Genomic DNA, 22,564 nt, shown 5'->3' on the forward strand with positions numbered 1-22,564 from the left:
GCGACATAGTCCATATGCCTTAGGCTTGTGTTTTGGTTATGCACCTGCTGATGTATTACAATTAGATTATTTGATTATAATTCAATTGTTACATGGACATTGATGAGTATTTCTCTTCTCTGGAAACGTGCGTCGTTAGTTAAATGCACCCTGGCTTGTTGGTCTGTCTGTTTGAGATACTTTGTCCACTGGTGCAGATAGAGACACAAAGGCTTGGGCTTTGACCCTGGCAGGTGAGGAAAGTCAGGGACTAACGCATCAAACTCTCTCTCTTTCTCTCGTCGTGAATCAGAGACCTCTGCTGGGGCTTGGAGAGGAAAGAGAGCTTACTCATTTCTCTACTGGCTTACCCACAGACAAGTAGACCAGTGACAGTACTGCCCATGGAGAGTGGACCAGTGGTGCTGCCAGGAGGAAGTGGAGTCATGACGACAGTATCCACATGGAAGTAGACCAGTGACAGTACTGCCCATGGAGAGTGGACCAGTGGTGCTGCCAGGAGGAAGTGGAGTCATGATGACAGTATCCACAGGGAAGTAGACCAGTGACAGTACTGCCCATGGAGAGTGGACCAGTGGTGCTGCCAGGAGGAAGTGGAGTCATGACGACAGTATCCACAGGGAAGTAGAGAACAGCAGTGACTACCCATAGGAAGCTGGCCAGTGACACTGCAACAGGAAGTGGAACAGTGGAACAGTGGCACCAGCGCAAGGAAGGAAGCGAACCAGTGAGACCACGAAAAGACCGCACACAGAAAGTGTAACCATAGAAACCTCCAGCTGGAAGTTAACCATTGACTCCGACCCACAGAAAGTGGACCTGTAATACAATGCTTTTGCCATATATATATATATATATATATGCCAAATATATATATATATATATATATATCACCTCCTCTTGTCTGTCAGTGACAGGAGTGGTGTGCCAGAGAGAGAAGAGCAGGACTCTCCCTCTCCACCACAGAATCAGCATCAAGGGCCAACTGTTCGTCTTCCTTACCAAAAACATAAAAACATATTTGTACATATATACTGTTTTATACACATTTTTACTTGTAAATCACAAGCTGTAAATCACAAAAGTATAGAAAAATAAAATGTGTTATAATAACAGGATGCTTTCTCTCTTTTTTCTCTCGTTGTCTTTCTCTTCTATCCGGCAAAGGTGGTCCCTGGTGGAAACTGGCTCACTCCGTCTGTAGCGCTTGTGGCTGGTTTTGACACCGCCGCGGCACCACTCCACACGCACGCCTCCCGTCGTTTCTCACCAGCCTCAGTAGAGGGACTCCTTCTCTTCTTCTCCTGTTGTTTTCTTAAAGCTAGTTCTCCTCTTCTCGTTGTTTTCATCTGTGATGTCCATCAATACTGAGCACAGCGTTGCCTTTGTTATTTACTGAAGGTGAAGGGGAAGAAGAGCAGGGAGACATGGGTAAGTATGCAGAACATCTCTGATTGACACATATAGACAGACAACCTACTTGTGCATTTCAATACCTATAATCATAAAGTTTGTCGTGTTAAGTTTGCTGTGTTTCCTATTCCAATAAACCTATTCAATATGATGATTCCATACCAGAAACCAGTCAAATTCTTTGAATATAAACATTGAGAAAATGTATAGAATAAAAAGTGCACTACTCTCCCAAAAGTTCCCCTCCATCTTTGTTAAAGCACTGCACCCCAGGGAGGGGGAAAGGTACACAATGTCAGGTTAAGACGGGCTGACGGATTGATGTCAAACCACCCGATTGAGAAGCATGCTTAAATCAACTGAAAGGGAAGCTTTTGAGGGAAAAAAAGAGAGCATTATTTTTTCATGCCAGTCTTAAAGTCATACAGCATAAAAGTGCGCTTTAAAGAGCGTAGGCCAAAGCAAATGCTACTTTGCTCCACAGAATAGAGGGCCATTATCACTCTACTGGAGTTTACAGTGTACAGTGAAGAGAGTCATACTGAGGCCTATAGCAGTAGTGGAGAGAGGGAGAGAGGGAGGAGAGAGAGGGAGGAGAGAGAGGAGAGGGATGAGAGAGAGGGAGAGAGGGAGGAGAGAGACAGGTGTCCTGGGACCCTTGTCATGACAGTCTCTACCTAATTCAGCAGCGCGCCGAGCGGTAGAAGAAAACGAGGCGAGGCTTTCATTTTGACATGGCTTTGTAGTGCTTTTTCACACCTCCTCTGGAGAAGTAACAATTGAACGCGTGGCATGCTAATCTCAGCCCAGAATGACTCTTTGTCTCTCTCTACATCTCCCTCTGTCTCTCACTCCCCCACTCTCTCTCCTTCCATCTCCCTCTGTCTCTCCTTCCCCCTCTGTCTCTCCCTCCCCCTCTGTCTCTCCCTCCCCTCCCCCTCTGTCTCTCCCTCCATCTCCCTCTGTCTCCCTCCCACTCTCTCTGTCTCTCCCTCCATTTCCCTATGTATCTTCATCCATCTCCCTCTGTCTCTCCCTCCATCTCCTTCTGTCTCTCCCTCCATCTCCTTCTATCTCTCCCTCCATCTCCCTCCATCACCCTCTGTCTCTCCCTCCATCTCCCTCTGTCTCTCCATCCATCTCCCTCCATCTCCCTCTGTCTCTCCCTCCATCTCCCCCTCTCTCTCCCTCCGTCTCCCTCCGTCTCTCCCCCCATCTCCCTCTGCATCTCCCTCTGTCTCTCCCTCCATCTCCCTCTGTCTCTCCCTCCATCTCCCTCTGTCTCTTCATCTATCTCCCTCTGTCTCTCCCTCCATCTCCCTCTGCATCTCCCTCCGTCTCTTCATCTATCTCCCCCTGTCTCTCCCTCCGTCTCCCTCCGTCTCTCCCTCCATCTCCCTCTGCATCTCCCTCTGTCTCTCCCTCCGTCTCCCTCCGTCTCCCTCCGTCTCTCCCTCCATCTCCCTCTGCATCTCCCTCTGTCTCTCCCTCCATCTCCCTCTGTCTCTCCCTCCATCTCCCTCTGCATCTCCCTCTGTCTCTTCATCTATCTCCCTCTGTCTCTCCCTCCATCTCCCTCTGCATCTCCCTCCATCTCTTCATCTATCTCCCTCTGTCTCTCCCTCCATCTCCCTCTGCATCTCCCTCCGTCTCTTCATCTATCTCCCTCTGTCTCTCCCTCCATCTCCCTCCGTCTCTTCATCTATCTCCCTCTGTCTCTCCCTCCATCTCCCTCTGTCTCTCCCTCCATCTCCCTCTGCATCTCCCTCTGTCTCTCCCTCCGTCTCCCTCTGTCTCTTCATCTATCTCCATCTATCTCTCCCTCCGTATCCCTCTGTCTCTCCATCCATCTCTCTCTGTCTCTGTCAATCTCTCTCCCCCTCTGTATCCCCCTCTGTCTCTGTCTCTCCCTCCGTCTCTTCATCTATCTCCCTCTGTCTCTCCCTCCATCTCCCTCTGCATCTCTCCCTGTCTCTCCCTCAATCTCCCTCTGTCTCTCCCTCCATCTCCCTCTGTCTTTCCCTCCGTCTCCCTCTGTCTCTTCATCTATCTCCCTCTGTCTCTCCCTCCATCTCCCTCTGTCTCTGTCAATCTCTCTCCCCCTCTGTATCCCCTTCTGTCTCTGTCTCTCCCTCCATCTCCCTCTGTCTCTCCCTCCATCTCCCTCTGTCTCTCCCTCCCACTCTGTCTCTGTCTCTCCCTCCATCTCCTTATGTATCTTCATCCATCTCCCTCTGTCTCTCCCTCCATCTCCTTCTGTCTCTCCCTCCGTCTCTCCCTCCCCCTCTGTGTCTGTCTCTCCTTCCATCTCCCTCTGTATCTTCATCCATCTCCCTCTGTCGCTCCCTCCGTCGCTCCCTCCATCTCCCTCTGTCTCTACCTCCATCTCCCTCCGTCTCTACCTCCATCTCCCTCCGTCTCTACCTCCATCTCCCTCTGTCTCTCCCTCCATCTCCCTCTGTCTCTCCCTCCATCTCCCTCTGTCTATCCCTCCATCTCCCTCTGTCTATCCCTCCATCTCCCTCTGTCTCTCCATCCATGGAGCAGCCTGCCTCATCTTCAGTCCTACGGAGGTCTCACTGGGGACTCTCTATACTAAAATATCCCCATCACTGTATCACTATATAGCAGAGCAGAGAGGGAACACAATAGCACCTGCACTACATATAGTGCTCCTCTCTGACAGGCAGACCAGCATTGGAGGAGCTGCAGTGACAAATATATTAATCACTCATGGACAAGTCAATTCAGGGGAGGGTTGGGTCAGTGCTGTAGCAAGTGGCCACTGTCACTGAGGAAGTGCAATGCATTGCACTGTACCTAAATTGAACATGTACTTATCTATACAATGCTGGTTTAAATCTGTAGAAATATTGGGTTTCATTAAGCGTGAACAGGAATTGTAGAAGATTTCATTTTACTGTGCCTGATCAGGATTACAATCAACAAGCTGGCAACAGATGAAACATAGAGCTCCAATGACAAACAAAACGCTCTCAGAACTGCTTTATTCTGACACTCAAAACAATCAGAGGTTGCTTAGATATGTCACATATACTAACAACTAAGTCATTGATGAAAGAAGACAAAGGAAATGTAATATACTGTACCAATAAATCAAAAGCCAATTACTTACACCTTTCAGACAATATATACTTTTTTAGAAATGACATACTGTACAATTCATAGAACAAGTTCAGCTGAATTGAAAATACACAGATAAAACCACTATAATATACCACTGTAATATATGTGTATATACATGTATATATTTTACAGGAAGTGAAACTGTTTTGCTTGTTTCCCTTTTTTTCTACAAATCTTTTGGATGGACAAAGACATTAAACAGTCAGCTTATCAAGGCTTACTGACTATAATAGTAAATACATCATAATGAACTAACAAACTGTGCATTCAATTTACACAAATAAACATGTTTAAATGTGAGCAGACTGTATATGCCTGGGCATGTGGTTTAACACCTTCATTGAGTGTTTTTAATAATGTAGCTAGCTACGAAAAACAAATGTAGATGGGATAGAGGATATTATAAAACTGGAAAACCTTTCAGCCTCTATACTATAGATACACATTTTTTATATTTAGCAAAATATAATAAGACACAATATATATTAGCTATTTATATGTTATATGAAGCCTTGATAATTTGACATTTTAACAGTGTAACAATGAATACATTGATTATAAAGGGTTGTACAGAGTTATAAAGAGTTGTATGGACATATTACAACTTTAACTGACAACACTCAAACCCATCCAAGTAAAAACATGACATCACTGCAATGTCCTCATGAATAAAACGGACCCCGAGTAACCCTGAAAGTAGAGGATGTAAATGAAAAGGTGTGTTCTAGGCTGACTTTCTTTTTTAACTGTGAAATGTAGCTGCTGGTAGACTGAGATCTGCACATTGCTATAGTGAAGATGTAGTGTAAGAATGGCCTGTAAGTGAAGCTAGCGATACAGTGATTGATAGTGGCTGATTAGCCTGCTCTAATTTGTGGTGGTGAGGCATGGCGGCTAACACCCCTCCTGGGCATTGATGTTCCTCTCATAGGAGCTAGCATCTTATCAGGCTGGTTCACGTGCAGACAGGAAATGAGTGGGTGCTTAAAGTGGAAGATTCTGTTTAACTGTATCAAGGTTAGGTTATCAATGAGTTAGGACTTATAAAGTGATTTATTGAGGCAAAGAGTAGTCATGGAGAGAGATTTCAGAAGTTGGCACACCTCAAAAACACACAGCCAGTGAAAAACATGAATTACTATTCGTCACACTGTGGCCTCCAGTGTATTTGCTAAACGGTAGCTTCAGAAGAGCAGCATTCATTAAGATGTCTGCTCTCAGTCTCTGACACTGCGGTTTTCCTACTCAACTCATGTATGACTTATCTGCACCCAAACTGAACAGGGGGATTCAAATAGTCTATTTCCTGTCAAGCGGATCAACTGGTACTATAGTAATTACTAAGTTTCTCTCCCCAATTAAGCTCAGTGTAGAAGTAGCCGTCTGCTAAATAGGATTTTGAAACAACAGCTGTAATGACGGGCATCATTAGGAATTGGTAGGCAGTGAGAGGGAGAATTCAAAGCCATGAGGTTCTCTTAGACCAAGGCAGAGGGGAGTATTTTCCTTGCTGTTCAGGGTATGCGTGTGGAGCTGTCTCTTTTATGATATATATATTTAGTGTGGAGCTGTTTCTTTTATAATATATATATTTTGTGTGGAGCTGTCTCAAGCCTATGTGTTCAAACAGCAGACTTCCACAGCTTAGAACGTAGACGCTAATTGAGTTGAAGAAACAGTGGAACTTGGCTTCAGTGAGCCGTTGTTCTTGGGGGATTCTCTGTGTTAATTCAACTGGCGCTCAGAGCAGCACTCACTTTTATGTTGGCGCAATGAAAGTGGATGGGGAGGAAAGTCATTTAAAATGGGTTGTGTCAACCCTACTATCCACACACGCACGCACGCACGCACACACACACGCACGCACGCGCGCGCACGCACGCACGCACGCACGCACGCACACACGCACGCACGCACGCACGCACACACACACACACACAGAGTAATTTAATCAAAAACACCTACAAATACATTAATAACAATGTCTGAAGCTTTTTTGAATCATATAAAAGCCCCCATGGTAGGACCCTAAATACTGGTATATAAAAGCCCCCATGGTAGGACCCTAAATACTGGTATATAAAAGCCCCCATGGTAGGACCCTAAATACTGGTATATAAAAGCCCCCATGGTAGGACCCTAAATACTGGTATATAAAAGCCCCCATGGTAGGACCCTAAATACTGGTATATAAAAGCCCCCATGGTAGGACCCTAAATACTGGTATATAAAAGCCCCCATGGTAGGACCCTAAATACTGGTATATAAAAGCCCCCATGGTAGGACCCTAAATACTGGTATATAAAAGCCCCCATGGTAGGACCCTAAATACTGGTATATAAAAGCCCCCATGGTAGGACCCTAAATACTGGTATATAAAAGCCCCCATGGTAGGACCCTAAATACTGGTATATAAAAGCCCCCATGGTAGGACCCTAAATACTGGTATATAAAAGCCCCCATGGTAGGACCCTAAATACTGGTATATAAAAGCCCCCATGGTAGGACCCTAAATACTGGTATATAAAAGCCCCCATGGTAGGACCCTAAATACTGGTATATAAAAGGAAGAACAATGTTTTATACTTTTCTTTGATCAAGTGATGATATATTATTTTGGTATACAACATGAATCTATATCATGTTCAACATGTTGACGAAACATAACTGCTCGTATATGATGTCTTTGTAAACATGGCACATCTTCAAAATGATCAAAATCAAACAGATAACACTTGAGAGGATACATACATAAATTATATCATTATACGAATAGTTGAGTAATTATAGATTTCCATACTTGTATTCGGATCTATATATCATGTCTCTTGGCTTGATCTACTTACAAAATAGTTTCTTTTCTCAAGAGTTCATATGGGGTAACTACTGAGTTGAAGACGTGTACTCGAGTACATTAACATGGTATGACAACACGCAGGTGTTATAATACATAAATGGAAGGAGTTTGGAACCACCGAGACTCTTCCTAGAGCTGTATGGAACAAGGTATTTTCTCCTGAAAGTGGAATATGATACAATCATGTTCACAGTCCATTTCTCTCCTCATAATGGAAAGTCTATAATCTCTCACTGTACCTGCTCTAGTAATTCAGCTCTTCCAGAGAGATTTAGGCTAAATAAACCAATAAGGCAATGCTCTGTCATTGTAAAGTGGGGTAACCCACTGGTAGTGTTTGGTGGGTATGCTTGACTTATGCTAGTCATTTTGGGTGCTGGTACTGTTTGTATTTAGGTGCAGGAGCTCAAGCAGTAGAAAATCTGAGGTGCCGGTGCTCAGCTCTGGTAAGCTCCTGCCCAAGTCAAGCACTGACTTTGTCAAGAAAATCTTCAATAAACAGACAAGCATTCTACTGATACAATTAGTTGTCAGATCAAATCACTTGTAGTGGTTTATCCTGAGGTACAGAATGCTTTGTGCAATACTGAAAAGTGAATAGTTATCAGGAATTGCACTACAGTACTTCATAGATGAGTCGATAGCGTAGCCTACTAAAAATAATGATTTGATTTTTTTTTTAATGAAGCATTCAGACAACTTGACTTTTTGCTACAGCTTTATTCTAAAAATGATTAAATATAATTTTTTCTTCAGCAATCTACACTATACCCCATAATGACAAAGCGAAAAGAGGTTTTTAGAAAGATTTGCAAATGTATTTAAAATAAAAAAAACAGAAATACCTTATTTACAAGTATTCAGACCCTTTGCTATGAGACTCAAAATTGAGCTCAGGTGCATCCTGTTTCCATTGAACATCCTTGAGATGTTTTTACAACTTGGAGTCCACCTGTGGTAAATTCAATTAATTGGACATGATTTGGAAAGCCATACACCTGTCTATATAAGGTCCCACAGCATGTTAGAGTAAAAACCAAGCCATGAGGTCAAAATAATTGTCTGTAGAGCCAGGATTGTGTCGAGGCACAGATCTGGGGAAGGGTACCAAAACATTTCTGCAGCATTGAAGGTCCCCAAGAACACAGTGGCCTCCACCATTCTTAAATGAAAGACGTTTGGAACCACCAAGACTCTTCCTAGATCTGACCGCCCGGCCAAAATGAGCAATCGGGGGAAAAGGGCTTTGGTCAGGGAGGTGACAAAGAACCCGATGGTCACTCTGACAGAGCTCTAGAGTTCCTCTGTGGAGATGGGAGAATCTCCCAGAACGACAACCATCTCTGCAGCACTCCACCAATCAGGCCTTTGTGGTAGTGACCAGACAGAAGCCACTCCTCAGTAAAAGGCACATGACAGCCCGCTTGGAGTTTGCCAAAAGGCACCTGAAGACTCTCAGACCATGAGAAACAAAATTCTCTGGTCTGATGAAATCAAGATTTAACTTTTTGGCCTGAATGCCAAGCATCACATCTGGAGGAAACCTGGCACCATCACTTCGGTGAAGCATGGCAGCATCAGGCTGTGGGGATGTTTTTCAGCGGCAGGGACTGGGAGACTAGTCAGGATCGAGGCAAATATGAGCAGAGCAAAGTACAGAGAGATCCTTGATGAAAACCTACTTCAGACCGCAGACTGGGGCGAAGGTTCACCTTCCAACAGGACAACAACCCTAAGCACACAGCCAAGATAACCCAGAAGTGGCTTTGGGACAAGTCTCTGAATCTCCTTGAGTGGCCCAGCCAGAGACCGGACTTGAACCCGATCTAACATCTCTGGAGAGATCTGAAAATAGCTGAGCAGTAACGCTCCACATCTAACCTGACAGAGCTTGAGAGGATCTGCAGAGAGGAATGGGAGAAACTCCCCAAATACAGGTGTGCCAAGCTTGCAGCGTCATACCCAAGAAGACTCGAGGCTGTAATCGCTGCCAAAGGTGCTTTAACAAAGTACTCTGTAAAGGGTCTGAATACTTATGTAAATGTGATATTTCTGTTTTATTTTACATAGATTTTCAAGAAAAGAAAAAAAATCAGTTTTTGCTTTGTCATTATGGAGTACTGTGTGTTGACTGATGAGGGGGGAAACAATTTAATACATTTTAGAATACGTCTGTAACGTAACAAAATGTGGAAAAAGTCAAGGGGTCTAAATATTTTCTGAATGCACTGTACACTTCAGTTAATTATACGTGAACATGCAAATCAGTGTGGAAAAAATTTGAAATAAACAAAGACATTGAATCCTTCACAATCCTAAGTCCTTTAGCCTAGTGCCATCACGTTAGCGAGAGCTAGCCCAGTCTCAACCCCAGCTGAACTCTGACCCCTCACTGTGGTGCAATGGCCCTCACTCTGCATGCTGTCACACCACATCACTGTTAGGACTCAAGTGCATTAGGACACTCCAACATTACAGAGCAATCATACAGTTGACAGTGGCGTCTTGTGAAATAAGAATTAGCAGGGCATGTGCATCGTCTTTGTTATTATTATAATTATGTATTTCTAATGCTAATTGGAATACAATATTTTGTTTCCTGCTTGAATTTCATTGAATTCTAATTCAAGAATAGGCTAAATAACAGTGTATCTAATGCCCCACTAGATTGTCATCCATCTGACGGTCACTGCAGAAACACACCCCTCTGATCATGCATCATGCGTACTACAGTAGGCTCACATTGGTTATGGTGACACAGCACCCATCTACAGCAGTCACATGTGCAGAACATAACTTCTCCGAAATCAATCCAAAGCACAAAATGAATACAAAACAAATCATAGGAGCAGACCAATGATGACATCAACAAGGTTGTAGAAATCGTCTGTAGCGGGAGGGCGGGTGTCAGGGGGAGGGGTCAGCATTGGTAACCTGGAAGCTTTTAGTTTGATCTAGCGCTCCACGAAGGATGAGGTGTTTGCTTGTTTGTTAATTGGTTTGATTTTTGTTTGTTGGGGGGTAATGTCTCTGTCTTTCTCTCTTTTTCTTTCTGTTAGTAGGGAGTGAAGCGACTGTACCCTCCTCTGTATAGGCTAGCCTGCAACATCAAAGATGAAAAAGGACCAATCAGTATTAAGGTGGTGACAGCTTGGTGGTTGAGTTCTGTTTTTTCCACAAATTTCCTTCCTTTATTGGTTTTGTTAAAACGTCTGTGTCTGAAGGGCATGGGATTAAATAACATTTAATTGAGCTGGTTTAATCAAAGTAATAATAGTTATTGTTCATTAGAGTATGCAGAAGTTGGGTATGTGTGTGTTCTGAGGACGGGGGGTCCAGGTGTTGGAGCTGGAGGATAAAGAACCTGGTAGTGATAAAGTATGAACTTAGTCTGAAATCATTTTGATATTTGTACCAGAGAGAAAAATCCTTTCCTAGATATCAATATTCTTCTTTTGGCTTGCCACATGGAGAAGTGGGCCCCGCCCTCAAATGCAGTTTCCATGCATTAATTACATTAATAAGCAACAAATTGGAAAATACTGTGCTTGTTTCATGCTTTTGACTGTAGGAAAACATTCCTCACGGAATGGCTTTCCAGGCTACAACAATGTCATAGATCCAACCAAAGCGAATTAAGTTCAAAGGAGTTTAATCATAATTCTCTTTCAAGTCCAACCATGGCGCCCACACCTTTCTGGATGTGTATTTCACCAGAGGATATTGCTCCCTAGGTCTACTGCCATGCTCTGGATAACCAGGGCAAACACACACACACACACCCACACACACACACACACACACATACACATACACATACACATACACATACACATACACATACACATACACATACACACATACACACACACATACACACACACACACACACACACACACACACACACACACACACACACACACACACACACACACACACACACACACACACACACACACAATATCTCATGTACTCTGAGCAAGCCCCAAACCTTCAAAGGCTAATATCCCTTAATTTAAAGGAACCCTCTTGCTTGTATAACATTTTCATCAGTATAAAAAAGCATTTGCAATTTCTTTGCACGCTGGAAATCAGCAAAGAGAATTTTCAGCAATCTCGGAGGAACTAATTATTGAAAGGTTTCTAAATGCAAAAATCGCTGCTCTCTCTTTTGGAACCATTAATCAAAGAGGACTAAAGAATTAGTAACCAAACCAATTTTTTCCTGAATCTATTTCATGGTGTGTCTCTGATCTGAACTCCTATTGTGTCAAGATGGTTTATTCACTACCAGGGTCTCGCACCTCACCAGCTTCCACCCCACCACAGTGATCCCCTCAACACACAACCCAAGCTCAGACATGAAGGGCCAAATTCAGCCTGGCTAAGAAAGGGTGACTAAGAGTGGCAGAGAAGGGAAGGAAATTTGGAGGAAAAGAAGCACAGTTTTTAATTAAGTAAATGAAGAGGAAAAAAATAAATGTCTTAATTAATGAAAGCTTTTAGCTAGCAGCTGCACCGGGGAACTGTACGCTGTTTTTTATGTTGTTGAAAAATCGCATGCATGCCGGAATGGTACATTTAAGCCATTTGTCTGGCAGAGAGCGCTCGTCCCATCAACCTTGTGGACTGGAGGGGTGAGTGAGAGAACTCCCTCCCCCCATCCCTCTCTTTCTCTTCCATGTCCCACGGCACACTGCTGCATGCGTTTGATGGTCGTTAATCTTTCAAATTAGTCTATGAGCCCAGTGCCATGCCCTCATTGTAAAACAAAACATTAAGAAACTATCTCCCCATTATAGGATGGTCTTTTACTGATATTATTTTCATCTTTGATGTTAGCTGCAAAAGCTAGCTAAAAACAGACATTAACCATTCAACTTCACCCCTTTAAGTTTAGAGTTTGGCTGAAAGGAAGAATGGAACAACTCATTTGTAGTTGAATAGTGGCAGGAATAGAATGATTATACTAGTGTTGAAGATGCCCTTGTGTTTGGATTGAATTAGTTGTAGTGATCATTCCCATTTTAGCAGTAAAAAGCCTGAATCAAATTAATATTGTATGTATGAGGTGAGCTTGTGTGACATAACATGAAACAAATCCATTTCACTGAATTCACAATGACCACATGCTAGGGAATTCTGCTGCACTCCACTAGGTTGTGCCAAACAGCATGACAAGAGGAAATAAAGCCCACTGACTTGGCTTAGTTCAATGGTCTTTATCTCCGAGTGCTCCTGGAGCGAGAGAGTACTGCGGCTGGCGGCCTCTGCTCTGTGTTAGTGTGGCTAGCCAACAACAGGGTGCAGAGGAAAGCGAGAGAGTACTGCAGCTGGCGGCCTCTGCTCTGTGTTAGTGTGGCTAGCCAACAACAGTGTGCAGAGGAAAGCGAGAGAGTACTGCAGCTGGCGGCCTCTGCTCTGTGTTAGTGTGGCTAGCCAACAACAGGGTGCAGAGGAAAGCGAGAGAGTACTGCAGCTGGCGGCCTCTGCTCTGTGTTAGTGTGGCTAGCCAACAACAGGGTGCAGAGGAAAGCGAGAGAGTACTGCAGCTGGCGGCCTCTGCTCTGTGTTAGTGTGGCTAGCCAACAACAGGGTGCAGAGGAAAGCGAGAGAGTACTGCAGCTGGCGGCCTCTGCTCTGTGTTAGTGTGGCTAGCCAACAACAGGGTGCAGAGGAAAGCGAGAGAGTACTGCAGCTGGCGGCCTCTGCTCTGTGTTAGTGTGGCTAGCCAACAACAGGGTGCAGAGGAAAGCGAGAGAGTACTGCGGCTGGCGGCCTCTGCTCTGTGTTAGTGTGGCTAGCCAACAACAGGGTGCAGAGGAAAGCGAGAGCGTACTGCAGCTGGCGGCCTCTGCTCTGTGTTAGTGTGGCTAGCCAACAACAGGGTGCAGAGGAAAGCGAGAGCGTACTTACCATGGTCCCCACACTGTATGTAGCGGCAGGGCCGATTGTGTGGTGGTAGGGGTCTGCTGTTGCATAGACTCTGCCATAGCTGCAATGGAAAAGGCCAGGAGATTAGGGCCATTGACATTGAGTATATTTTCAATGCTTGTTTGATACTTGGCCCTAAAGTCAACACTTTCAAGTCTCTAAAACAATTATTTCCCTCTCTCTACCCCCTGGTTTAGAAAATGATACAAGGCTGAGTAGAAAAGGAGTTCAAAGGTGGTTGGATCATTCTCTGTGAATACACATTGTCCTTTTCACTGTCACCTCGATTAGTTGGCAGTGATGGGTACTGAGGGGTGAGAGAAAGAGAAACAGAGAGAGAGAGAGAAAGAGAGAAAGAAAGAGAAAGATAGAGGTGCTGGAGGGCTTGGGCCCAGTCTGTGTACGCTCTCACCCTGCTGTTGTTTACCCAAGCTGAACAGTGGGCTCACACCACTGTCTTTTCATTGTTGCTGGTTTGGAACTAATCCTTCCAATTTCCTTCTGAGACAGGACAAGATGTGTGCCTTATTTATTTATTTACTCGACTTCACATATTCCTTTATTTACTTTTTTTCTTCAATGCTCGCTTGCAAATGAGGGTCTGTACGGAGCAGATAAGGCACTCCCAGCCAAGCACTGAGGGCACCAAATCAACCAGGAATAAAAACCAAGAGGAGAGAGGGAGAAATGTCATTTTCCTTAAGGAGACAAGACATCCAGCCTACAAGGCTAGAGCGGGGCGAGGAGGACATTGAGTTATATAAGATATAAATATGGTGTGTCCCATTGGAGTCCAACACCCAAGGTCAGTGAGCAGGACGTGGAGGGGGAAGGAGCTGGATGAGAAGGCTCCAGGGGAGAGGATGGGCTGTACCATGACATGGTCAGGGGTGGTCTCTGTGATACTCTTATCTACTGTGAGCACCAAACCCCAGAGGCCCACTAAGGCTAATCTATCTACAAAATGGGCTCTCACCAGAGTGGCATTGCTAACCACCTCGAGGTCAAACGGCCCCTCAGAACGTACGTCACGCGGCTTCACTACGCTGATTGGCCCCTGGCAGGGCCTCGGTAATACACATCAGGCCTGTGGGCACAAGCATTTTGAAAAATGAATGTTTCATTTTTTATGGGGATTTTACAAGCCTCTTATGATCCCTGTGACCTCCTTTCATGATTGGCTGATTGCTCCGCTGGTAAGTCTGATAAGGTATTGCTGAGACAAACCCCTATTGATCCAATGGGCATGACCGCTTATTCAAAAAGAAACAAACAGACAAGGGAAGCAAAACAAAGCAAAACAAACAACTCGGGAGAATTACATTAAATCTCAGGAGGAAAATATAGGCAAGAGAAACAGGAATTAAATCACTCCCAGAGGAAAAAGCTGCTGTCCAATTTCTGCTCCCTCCGAGCACGGATGCTCATAATTCACAGTGCGGTGAGGCCAGATAAATCTCACATTATCGATATGATCTTCAGGTTCTCAGGCAGGGTGTACGTTATCACAAGTGACATGCTCAATCCCTCCCAGATTAGATTCCCAAACCAGCCCACATCCAGCCTGACTTTGAAGGCCCGAATGAATCAGCCACACCTCCTCAAACGGAGCACACCTGAACCCGGATGACATCAGTCAGAAGTGATAGAGTCCCTGCTCATCCATCCCTCTCTCCCTCTCTCCCTTCCTCGCGCAGACCGCAGGCCATTCAAAAATACAGTTGATATGCCCTCTCGCCCGTCAAAGGCAGAGAGGCATGGGATAGATCATCTTGTCGAACAAGGTTACTTTTTTGTGTGCTTTAGCCTGAGGCCATAGTGGATCTCCTAATGGACAGTTCAATCTGAGGGAGGGTCTCAACTCCAGAGCGAGTTTATCTTCACCCTTCTATGTGGGAGATACTTTGAAGAGTGGGGGAAAGGTTGAAGTCACTTGTCACAACTTCTAATTGAATCCATCACAATATCAATATCAATGGTCTTTCATTTGTTCAAGTAATATTATGTGTTTTATGTTATGCAGCAGGTGGAATGTACTCACCTGTCACTGTAGGCAGCAGCGGTGGTGGGCTGGGCGTATCGGTACGCAGCGTAGCCCCCCTGTTGGAAACTCAGACAGTTACACAACCACCCACAACAGCATGTGTATTACCAGTATTCTCAAACAAGTAATAGCACGCATTTACTAAAAGATCCAACATCGGGTTTGAAACATTTTCCATTGTTGGGAACATTTCAAAACTGCATATTCTATTCATTTTTCAAGTATTCATATGAAATCGTTCAAAAAGTCTCATTTCTTTAAATGGAAGAGTATGCACTGAGGCAAGGGTTGGAACACAGCCAGAGGGACACAGCCAGAGGGACACAGCCAGAGGGACACAGCCAGAGGGACACAGCCAGAGGGACACAGACAGAGGGACACAGCCAGAGGGACACAGCCAGAGGGACACAGACAGAGGGACACAGACAGAGGGAGCTGTTTAATATTTGGTAGCTGAGGCAGCGGAGAATGAATGATCCCCTGTGAGACTGGGGAGGAGAGCCATGCGTTCCCTCTGTGGCACAGTGCGTGACAGTAGGTGCACAACATGGTCCACATGAGAAAGAACAGAACGGTGGTGTGTTAACGCTCCCCAAATTCATCCCTCATTCAGAATGGCGAAGCAGCAACGGCCTGCTGCATTATTGAAGAGACCCCCTTTTCTTTACACGTACTGTGTTGCACAGGAGCAAACCAAGACGTCCAGCACCTTCAGAAACTATTCACACCTTTTGACTTTTTCCACATGCTGATGTGTTACAGCCTGAATTTAAAATGGATTGAATTGAGATGCTGTGAGATGCTGGCCTACCAACAATACCCCATGATGTCAAAGTGGAAGTTAGAAATGTTTACAATTTCATAAAAAATCAAAGGCTGAAATGCCTTGAGTCAATAAGAATTCAACCCCTTTGTTATGGCAAGCCTAAATAAGTTCAGGAGTAAAAAGGTGCTTAACAAGTCACATAAGTTGCATGGACTCACTCTGTGTGCAATAATAGTGTTTGACTACCTCATCTCTGTACCCCACACATATAATCATCTGTAAATTCCCTCAGCCAAGTAGTGAATATCAAACACAGATTCAACCACAAAGACCAGGGAGGTTTTCCAATGCCTTGCAAAGAAGGGCACCTTTTGGTAGATTGGTAAAAATATAAAAGTAGGCATTGAATAACCCTTTGAGCATGGTGAAGTTATTAATTACACTATGGATGGTGTATCAACACACCCAGTCACTACAAGATACAGGCGTCCTTCATAACTCAGTTACCGGAGAGGAAGGTAGCCTCTCAGGGATTTCACCACGATGCCAACAGTTTTGAGTTTATTGGCTGTGACAGGAGAAAACTGCAGATAGATCAATAACATTGTAGTTAATCCATAATACTAATCTAATTGACAGAGTGAAAAGAAGGAAACCTGTATAGAATAAAAATATTCCAAAATATGTATCCTGTTTGCAATAAGGCACTAAAGTAAAAACAATTTAAAGTAAAGAAATTAACTTTATGTCCTGAATTCAAAGCGTTAAGTTTCGGGCAAATCCAACACAACACATCACTGAGTACCTCTCCTCATATTTTCAAGCATGGTGGTGGCTGCATCATGTTATGGGCTTGCTTGTTTTAAAGATTAAAATAAACGGAATTGAGCTAAAGCTTCTTGATGCTACTTGAGACGCAGACGTCTCAAGTAGGCACCTGGAAATGCAAATGCGCTACGCTAAATGCTAAATGTACTCGTTACAACTCAAACCTTGATCAAAATTCACAAGCAGGGTATTGAATTAAAGCTACACTCGTTGTGAACCTAGCCAGCAAGTCAGATTTTTAAAATGCTTTTCGGCGAAAGCATGAGAAGCTATTATCTGATAGCATGCACCCCCCAAAATACCAGCACGACACGTAAACAACAGATTTTGCGGTAGCCGGCGCTACCCAAAACGCAGAAATAAAATATAAAACATTCATTACCTTTGACGAGCTTCTTTCTTGGCACTCCTATATGCCCCATAAACATCACTATTGGGTCTTTTTTTCGTTTAAATCGGTCCATATATACCCAAAATAGCTTTGTATGGAAGCTGTGTCATTCAGAAAAAAACATCGTTTTTAAACGCTGCGTAATTTTTTTAAATTAAAAAAGTCGACGATAAACTTTCACAAAACACTTCGAAATCCTTTTGTAATCCAACTTTAGGTATTAGTAAACGTTTATAATCTATCAAAATGATTACAGGGCGATGTATATTCAATAGCTCCTCGTTTGCAAATCAATGGCTACCAATGTCTTCATTAACAACATCCGGGTGAAGACTGGAAGAAACGGATGCCAGATAGATGGATTTTCCAACAATTAATTCAATTGAAAATGACGACAATGGCGACATCGTGTGGAATTTGTATGAATTGCATGCAGGTCGATATTAAATTTTGTCCTCTTTTAACAACTCGTGGAAGTGACTTATGGAAATTATTTTTAGCTTTCAGAGAGCAGTTTTTCTTGCGTTTTTCAATGAAACACACAATCTGTTATAGTCACAGCCGTGATTTAACCAGTTTTAGAAACTTCAGAGTGTTTTCTATCCACACATACTAATCATATGCATATACTATATTCCTGGCATGAGTAGCAGGACGCTGAAAAGTTGCGCGATTTTTAACAGAATGTTCGAAAAAGGAGGGGGTAGAAGTAAGAGGCTAAGTACAGGCAAAATTCTTGAGGAAAACCTGGTTCAGTCTGCTTTCCAACAGACACTGTCAGACAAATTCACCTTTCAGCAGGACAATAACCTAAAAGTTGCTTACCAAGATGACTTTGAATGTTCCTGAGTGGCCCAGATACAGTTTTGACTTAAATCAGCTTGAAAATCTATGGCAAGACTTGAAAATGGCTGTCTATCAATGGTCAACAACCAACTTGACAGATCTTGAATCATGTTAAAAGTAATTATGTGCAAATATTGTACAATCCAGATGTGCAAAGCACTTAGAGACTTACCCAGAAAGACCAAAGATGATTCAAACATGTGTGAATACTTATGTGAATAGATATTTCTATAATTAATTTTCAATAAATTAGCAAACATTTCTAAAAACATGTTTTCACTTTGTCATTATGGGGAAAAATATATATATTTAATCCATTTTGAATTCAGGCTGTAACACAACAAAATATGGAATAAGTCAAGGGGTTTGAATACTTTCTTTTTTAGTGTTTGGGAAGTCAGGACCTGTGTATTAATTTGCCAGAGTGGGAGAAGGAATTAAAAACTTCACTGGGGAGAGCAGTCATTACTCCAACTGAAAAATGAAGCTGTTCACCTACTGTTTTTCTATTAGCACCAATGGAGCATTGGCCCATCTCCATCCTACGATGGGTATATAGGTGGTAGTGCTGAGAGTGCTTTTTGAGGTCGGTTCGGTTTCGGTTTGATTATTAAAAAAGAATCACAGTTTTCCATGACAATATATATTTTTTTTTACATGAAATGCACTATTTATTGTGTGGGTTGAATGGTGTAACAACACAGAATAAAACAATGAATACAAGTCCCATGATGGTAGTAACTGCTTACCACTTATTCATGTTTTATTCACACGACTTTACTTTAATAATATATTTTAGTTGTTGTGTATATTACATTTGTTTTATTTTATAACTTTTCTATTTCATTCTAAGTCATCATCTCTATTGAGCTGCTGTCTGACAAAATCACTGTTTAAATAGTTCTTCAAAGTAAACAAGGCATACTTTTACGACGGCTGAATACTAAATATCAATCACTTAGATCATATATTTTCAGGTAGAGATACCTCCCGAAGCAACTCCTCTCTCTCCTCGATCGCACGTCTTCTGTCTCTTCTAGTCCCTCTCAGTGCACCCACACAAACCGGACAAGTAGGTGGTTAATTACCCACGTTTTCTGTCTCTTCTAGTCCCTCTCAGTGCACCCACACAAACCGGACAAGTAGGTGGTTACTTACCCACGTTTTCTGTCTCTTCTAGTCCCTCTCAGTGCACCCACACAAACCGGACAAGTAGGTGGTTAATTACCCACGTTTTCTGTCTCTTCTAGTCCCTCTCAGTGCACCCACACAAACCGGACAAGTAGGTGGTTAATTACCCACGTTTTCTGTCTCTTTTAGTCCCTCTCAGTGCACCCACACAAACCGGACAAGTAGGTGGTTAATTACCCACGTTTTCTGTCTCTTCTAGTCCCTCTCAGTGCACCCACACAAACCGGACAAGTAGGTGGTTAATTACCCACGTTTTCTGTCTCTTCTAGTCCCTCTCAGTGCACCCACACAAACCGGACAAGTAGGTGGTTAATTACCCACGTTTTCTGCCTCTTCTAGTCCCTCTCAGTGCACCCACACAAACCGGACAAGTAGGTGGTTAATTATCCACGTTTTCTGTCTCTTCTAGTCCCTCTCAGTGCACCCACACAAACCGGACAAGTAGGTGGTTAATTACCCACGTTTTCTGTCTCTTCTAGTCCCTCTCAGTGCACCCACACAGACCGGACAAGTAGGTGGTTAATTACCACGTTTTCTGCTCTAAACTATGTAGAATATTGGCCTGTTGGAAACTACAACTCCCTCCTACACCGCACAGTTTGGGCTTGATCTGATTAATCTATAGAGAAACTGCGGAAAGTGTGCATTGAGCTCACAGAAGTAAAAAGGGGGAAAAATAACCAACATTCCAGTTAATCGCTCAGCACTAATAGGAGGCTGGTAATAATACATGTTTTCTATTAGTCCAAAGGCGAGCTACACTACCGTGGAGATGGAACGTCTAAGGACTGTGGCCAGGGCTCTTTGGGGAATCAGGTCAGAGGGCAGATGGGCCAGGCGCTGTATTTGAGTCATCCTCCCTGCCCATGGAGGCAGGAAGTCATGGCTAAGGCCAGGCAGAGGAGTTCCTGTGGGATGGCCATGCTCTGGGACAGTGCTGCTGATTACAGCAACAAAACCCAACAACACACAGCCACAATAAATCACTTGCACACATGTCAAATCCTGCCCACAACAGTGCAACACATTTGTTATTGTGTCTCGCCCCAGTGTGTGTGCATGAATATGAATACATCCATTCCTAATATACTCCCTGTGAAGCAAGATCTCATGTTGTGGTATCATCCTGGATTATCTTTTTAATGGCAAGTGCTTCAGGACTGTTGAAATGAATGGAATTTGACTAGGTCATGACAGTGACAGACATGGCTACTGTCTTCTGAATGATAGTGGAGGACAGAGAGGCTTGTGGGACTTGCTGTTGTTGTCACAGGAGACCTCTGGGCGCACTCCGGCAGTCTGAAGCCGTTCAGTGTCCATGCAGTGGCCACTGCCAAAACTAATGGCAGTAAAGCACAGGGGGAAAGGCTGACGGCTTGAGCGATGGGGCGAGATACCCCAGGACTGGTCAGAGGGCACTGAGACCCAGGGCTTAGCTGGAGGTGAGGAGAGGAGGGAGGGAGGCCAAACGCCCAGGGCCGACAGGACCACATTAAGCCACTTTTCCTCTACACTGTTCCCTCCGCTGGTGTCGCTAACAGCCCCTCACAAACAGTGCTACGACATGGGGCTTTGTTTGAGCCATATATCATTGTGGAGTCCAGCACCTTTGTTCCCAGACACCGGCCCTTTGCTCGTATGCAGACAGGGTTAAAGTAAGAGGCAATCAGTAGCACTGTTGTCTGCGCCTGCTGTCATTTCCCTATTGCAGAGGACAGAGAGGAACAAAAAAAAAATACAGATTTAAACGACAAATCCCCCCCCCCCCCCAAACGCTTGGACTGCTGTCAAACTGGGGCAGCCTGGTAATTTCAGCATTATCTCCACAGTATCCCGCTTTTCTCTGTGAAGGGCAGCGTGCACTGGGGCCGGCCTGACGCTATGTGTGCTGTGGCCCCTGCCTGCATGAACAGCCCCAGAGGGAAGCTTAATCCCTTTATCTTCCTCCGCTCCTCTTATCTCTCACACCGTGATGGCTTGGAGGCACACAGGCCCACTAAGGCCCCACAAAACACAGGCCCACTAACGCCCCATGCTGTCCCACTAAGGCTCCACGCAGGCCCCCTGGGCTAGACAGAGAGAGAGGTTTGTCCCCACCCAGACAAGACACACACACACACACACACTCACACACACACACACACACACACACACACACACACACACACACACACACACACACACACACACACACACACACACTCTCACACACACACACACACACACACACACACACACACACACACACACACACACACACACACACACACACACACACACACACACACACACACACACACACACACACACACACACAGACAGAGACAGGTACAGGTACAGATAAAGGGCGGAAACAAGCCACCTCCAAAAGCCATTTAAAGGGGAGAGACGACCGACTTGACACGGGACACTGAGTTCGGATCTGTCTGTTTGCCAAAGTCTGACATCATAAGAGAGAGAGGGAGAGGAGGGAGGAGCTGAGGGGGTTTTACATTTTGTTGTCGGGTTTCTTGGCACGGCAGAGAGATGCCTAATCGACGCGGGCTTGGCAGAGAGGCAGGGGGAACGCTGGGGGCTGCAGAGATGGTGTTTTAGTCTCCAGGGCTGGCTGCTTTTGTCTGCTTTACTTCTGTTTCATCTGAGCACGCAGAGAGAGAAAGAGACAACGGTACTTACATAGATTTCTGCTCCGTAGAAGCCATCCTGGTACACCACTCTGTGAAATGAGAGAGCAATGGTGGAAAGGCCTTAGTTCATCTGGGTTCTGTGTGGTTTTATATGCAGACAGATTGGATCAGCACACTGATGTTTAGAACCTAGCCTATTTCCAATGAGAGCAAGTCAAGCAGACATCTGCATGGCGGAAAACAAGAGTGATGGAAGTGGCTCTGCACATCCACAGGGTCAGCTCTTACCGGCTGCTGCACACCACAAATAATGAATGACATATTAAGGGGTGGAAATGCAGCCATTTCACAACTCCCATGAAATGTTCTGCTCTGGAAAAAACAAATAAATTGTATTTCCAGTCACTGCAGTGTTGTCAGGAGGCTACGGTGGAGGGAGGGAGGTAAAGGAGGAAGAGAAAGGGAAGGAGGGATGAAAAGAGGGAGCTCAGCAGGGAAGGAGCACGGTCACATGATGCT

At 44.4% G+C, this 22,564-nt stretch overlaps 1 protein-coding gene across 3 annotated transcripts in view; it reads right to left on the reverse strand.

Annotated features, from left to right (window-relative positions):
• Positions 1-852: 852 nt before the first annotated feature.
• Positions 853-22,564, reverse strand: part of LOC139364955 (RNA binding protein fox-1 homolog 3-like) — a 409,389-nt gene continuing 387,677 nt past the window's right edge. For 2 of the 3 annotated variants that reach the window (XM_071102231.1, XM_071102229.1), the window contains exons 9-12: positions 22,095-22,134; positions 15,394-15,452; positions 13,335-13,413; positions 10,069-10,517 (exon numbers count right to left, since the gene is read on the reverse strand). In XM_071102231.1, coding sequence (XP_070958332.1) covers positions 10,473-10,517; positions 13,335-13,413; positions 15,394-15,452; positions 22,095-22,134 — 223 coding nt within the window. In that variant the 3' untranslated portion in view covers positions 10,069-10,472. Of the gene's footprint in view, positions 1,396-10,068; positions 10,518-13,334; positions 13,414-15,393; positions 15,453-22,094; positions 22,135-22,564 lie in introns of those variants that run through there. The other variant, XM_071102230.1, reaches the window with a different exon arrangement.

This window comes from Oncorhynchus clarkii, chromosome 13 (assembly GCF_045791955.1).
Source record: "Oncorhynchus clarkii lewisi isolate Uvic-CL-2024 chromosome 13, UVic_Ocla_1.0, whole genome shotgun sequence".
In the NCBI taxonomy this organism is placed as follows: Eukaryota; Metazoa; Chordata; class Actinopteri; order Salmoniformes; family Salmonidae; genus Oncorhynchus; species Oncorhynchus clarkii.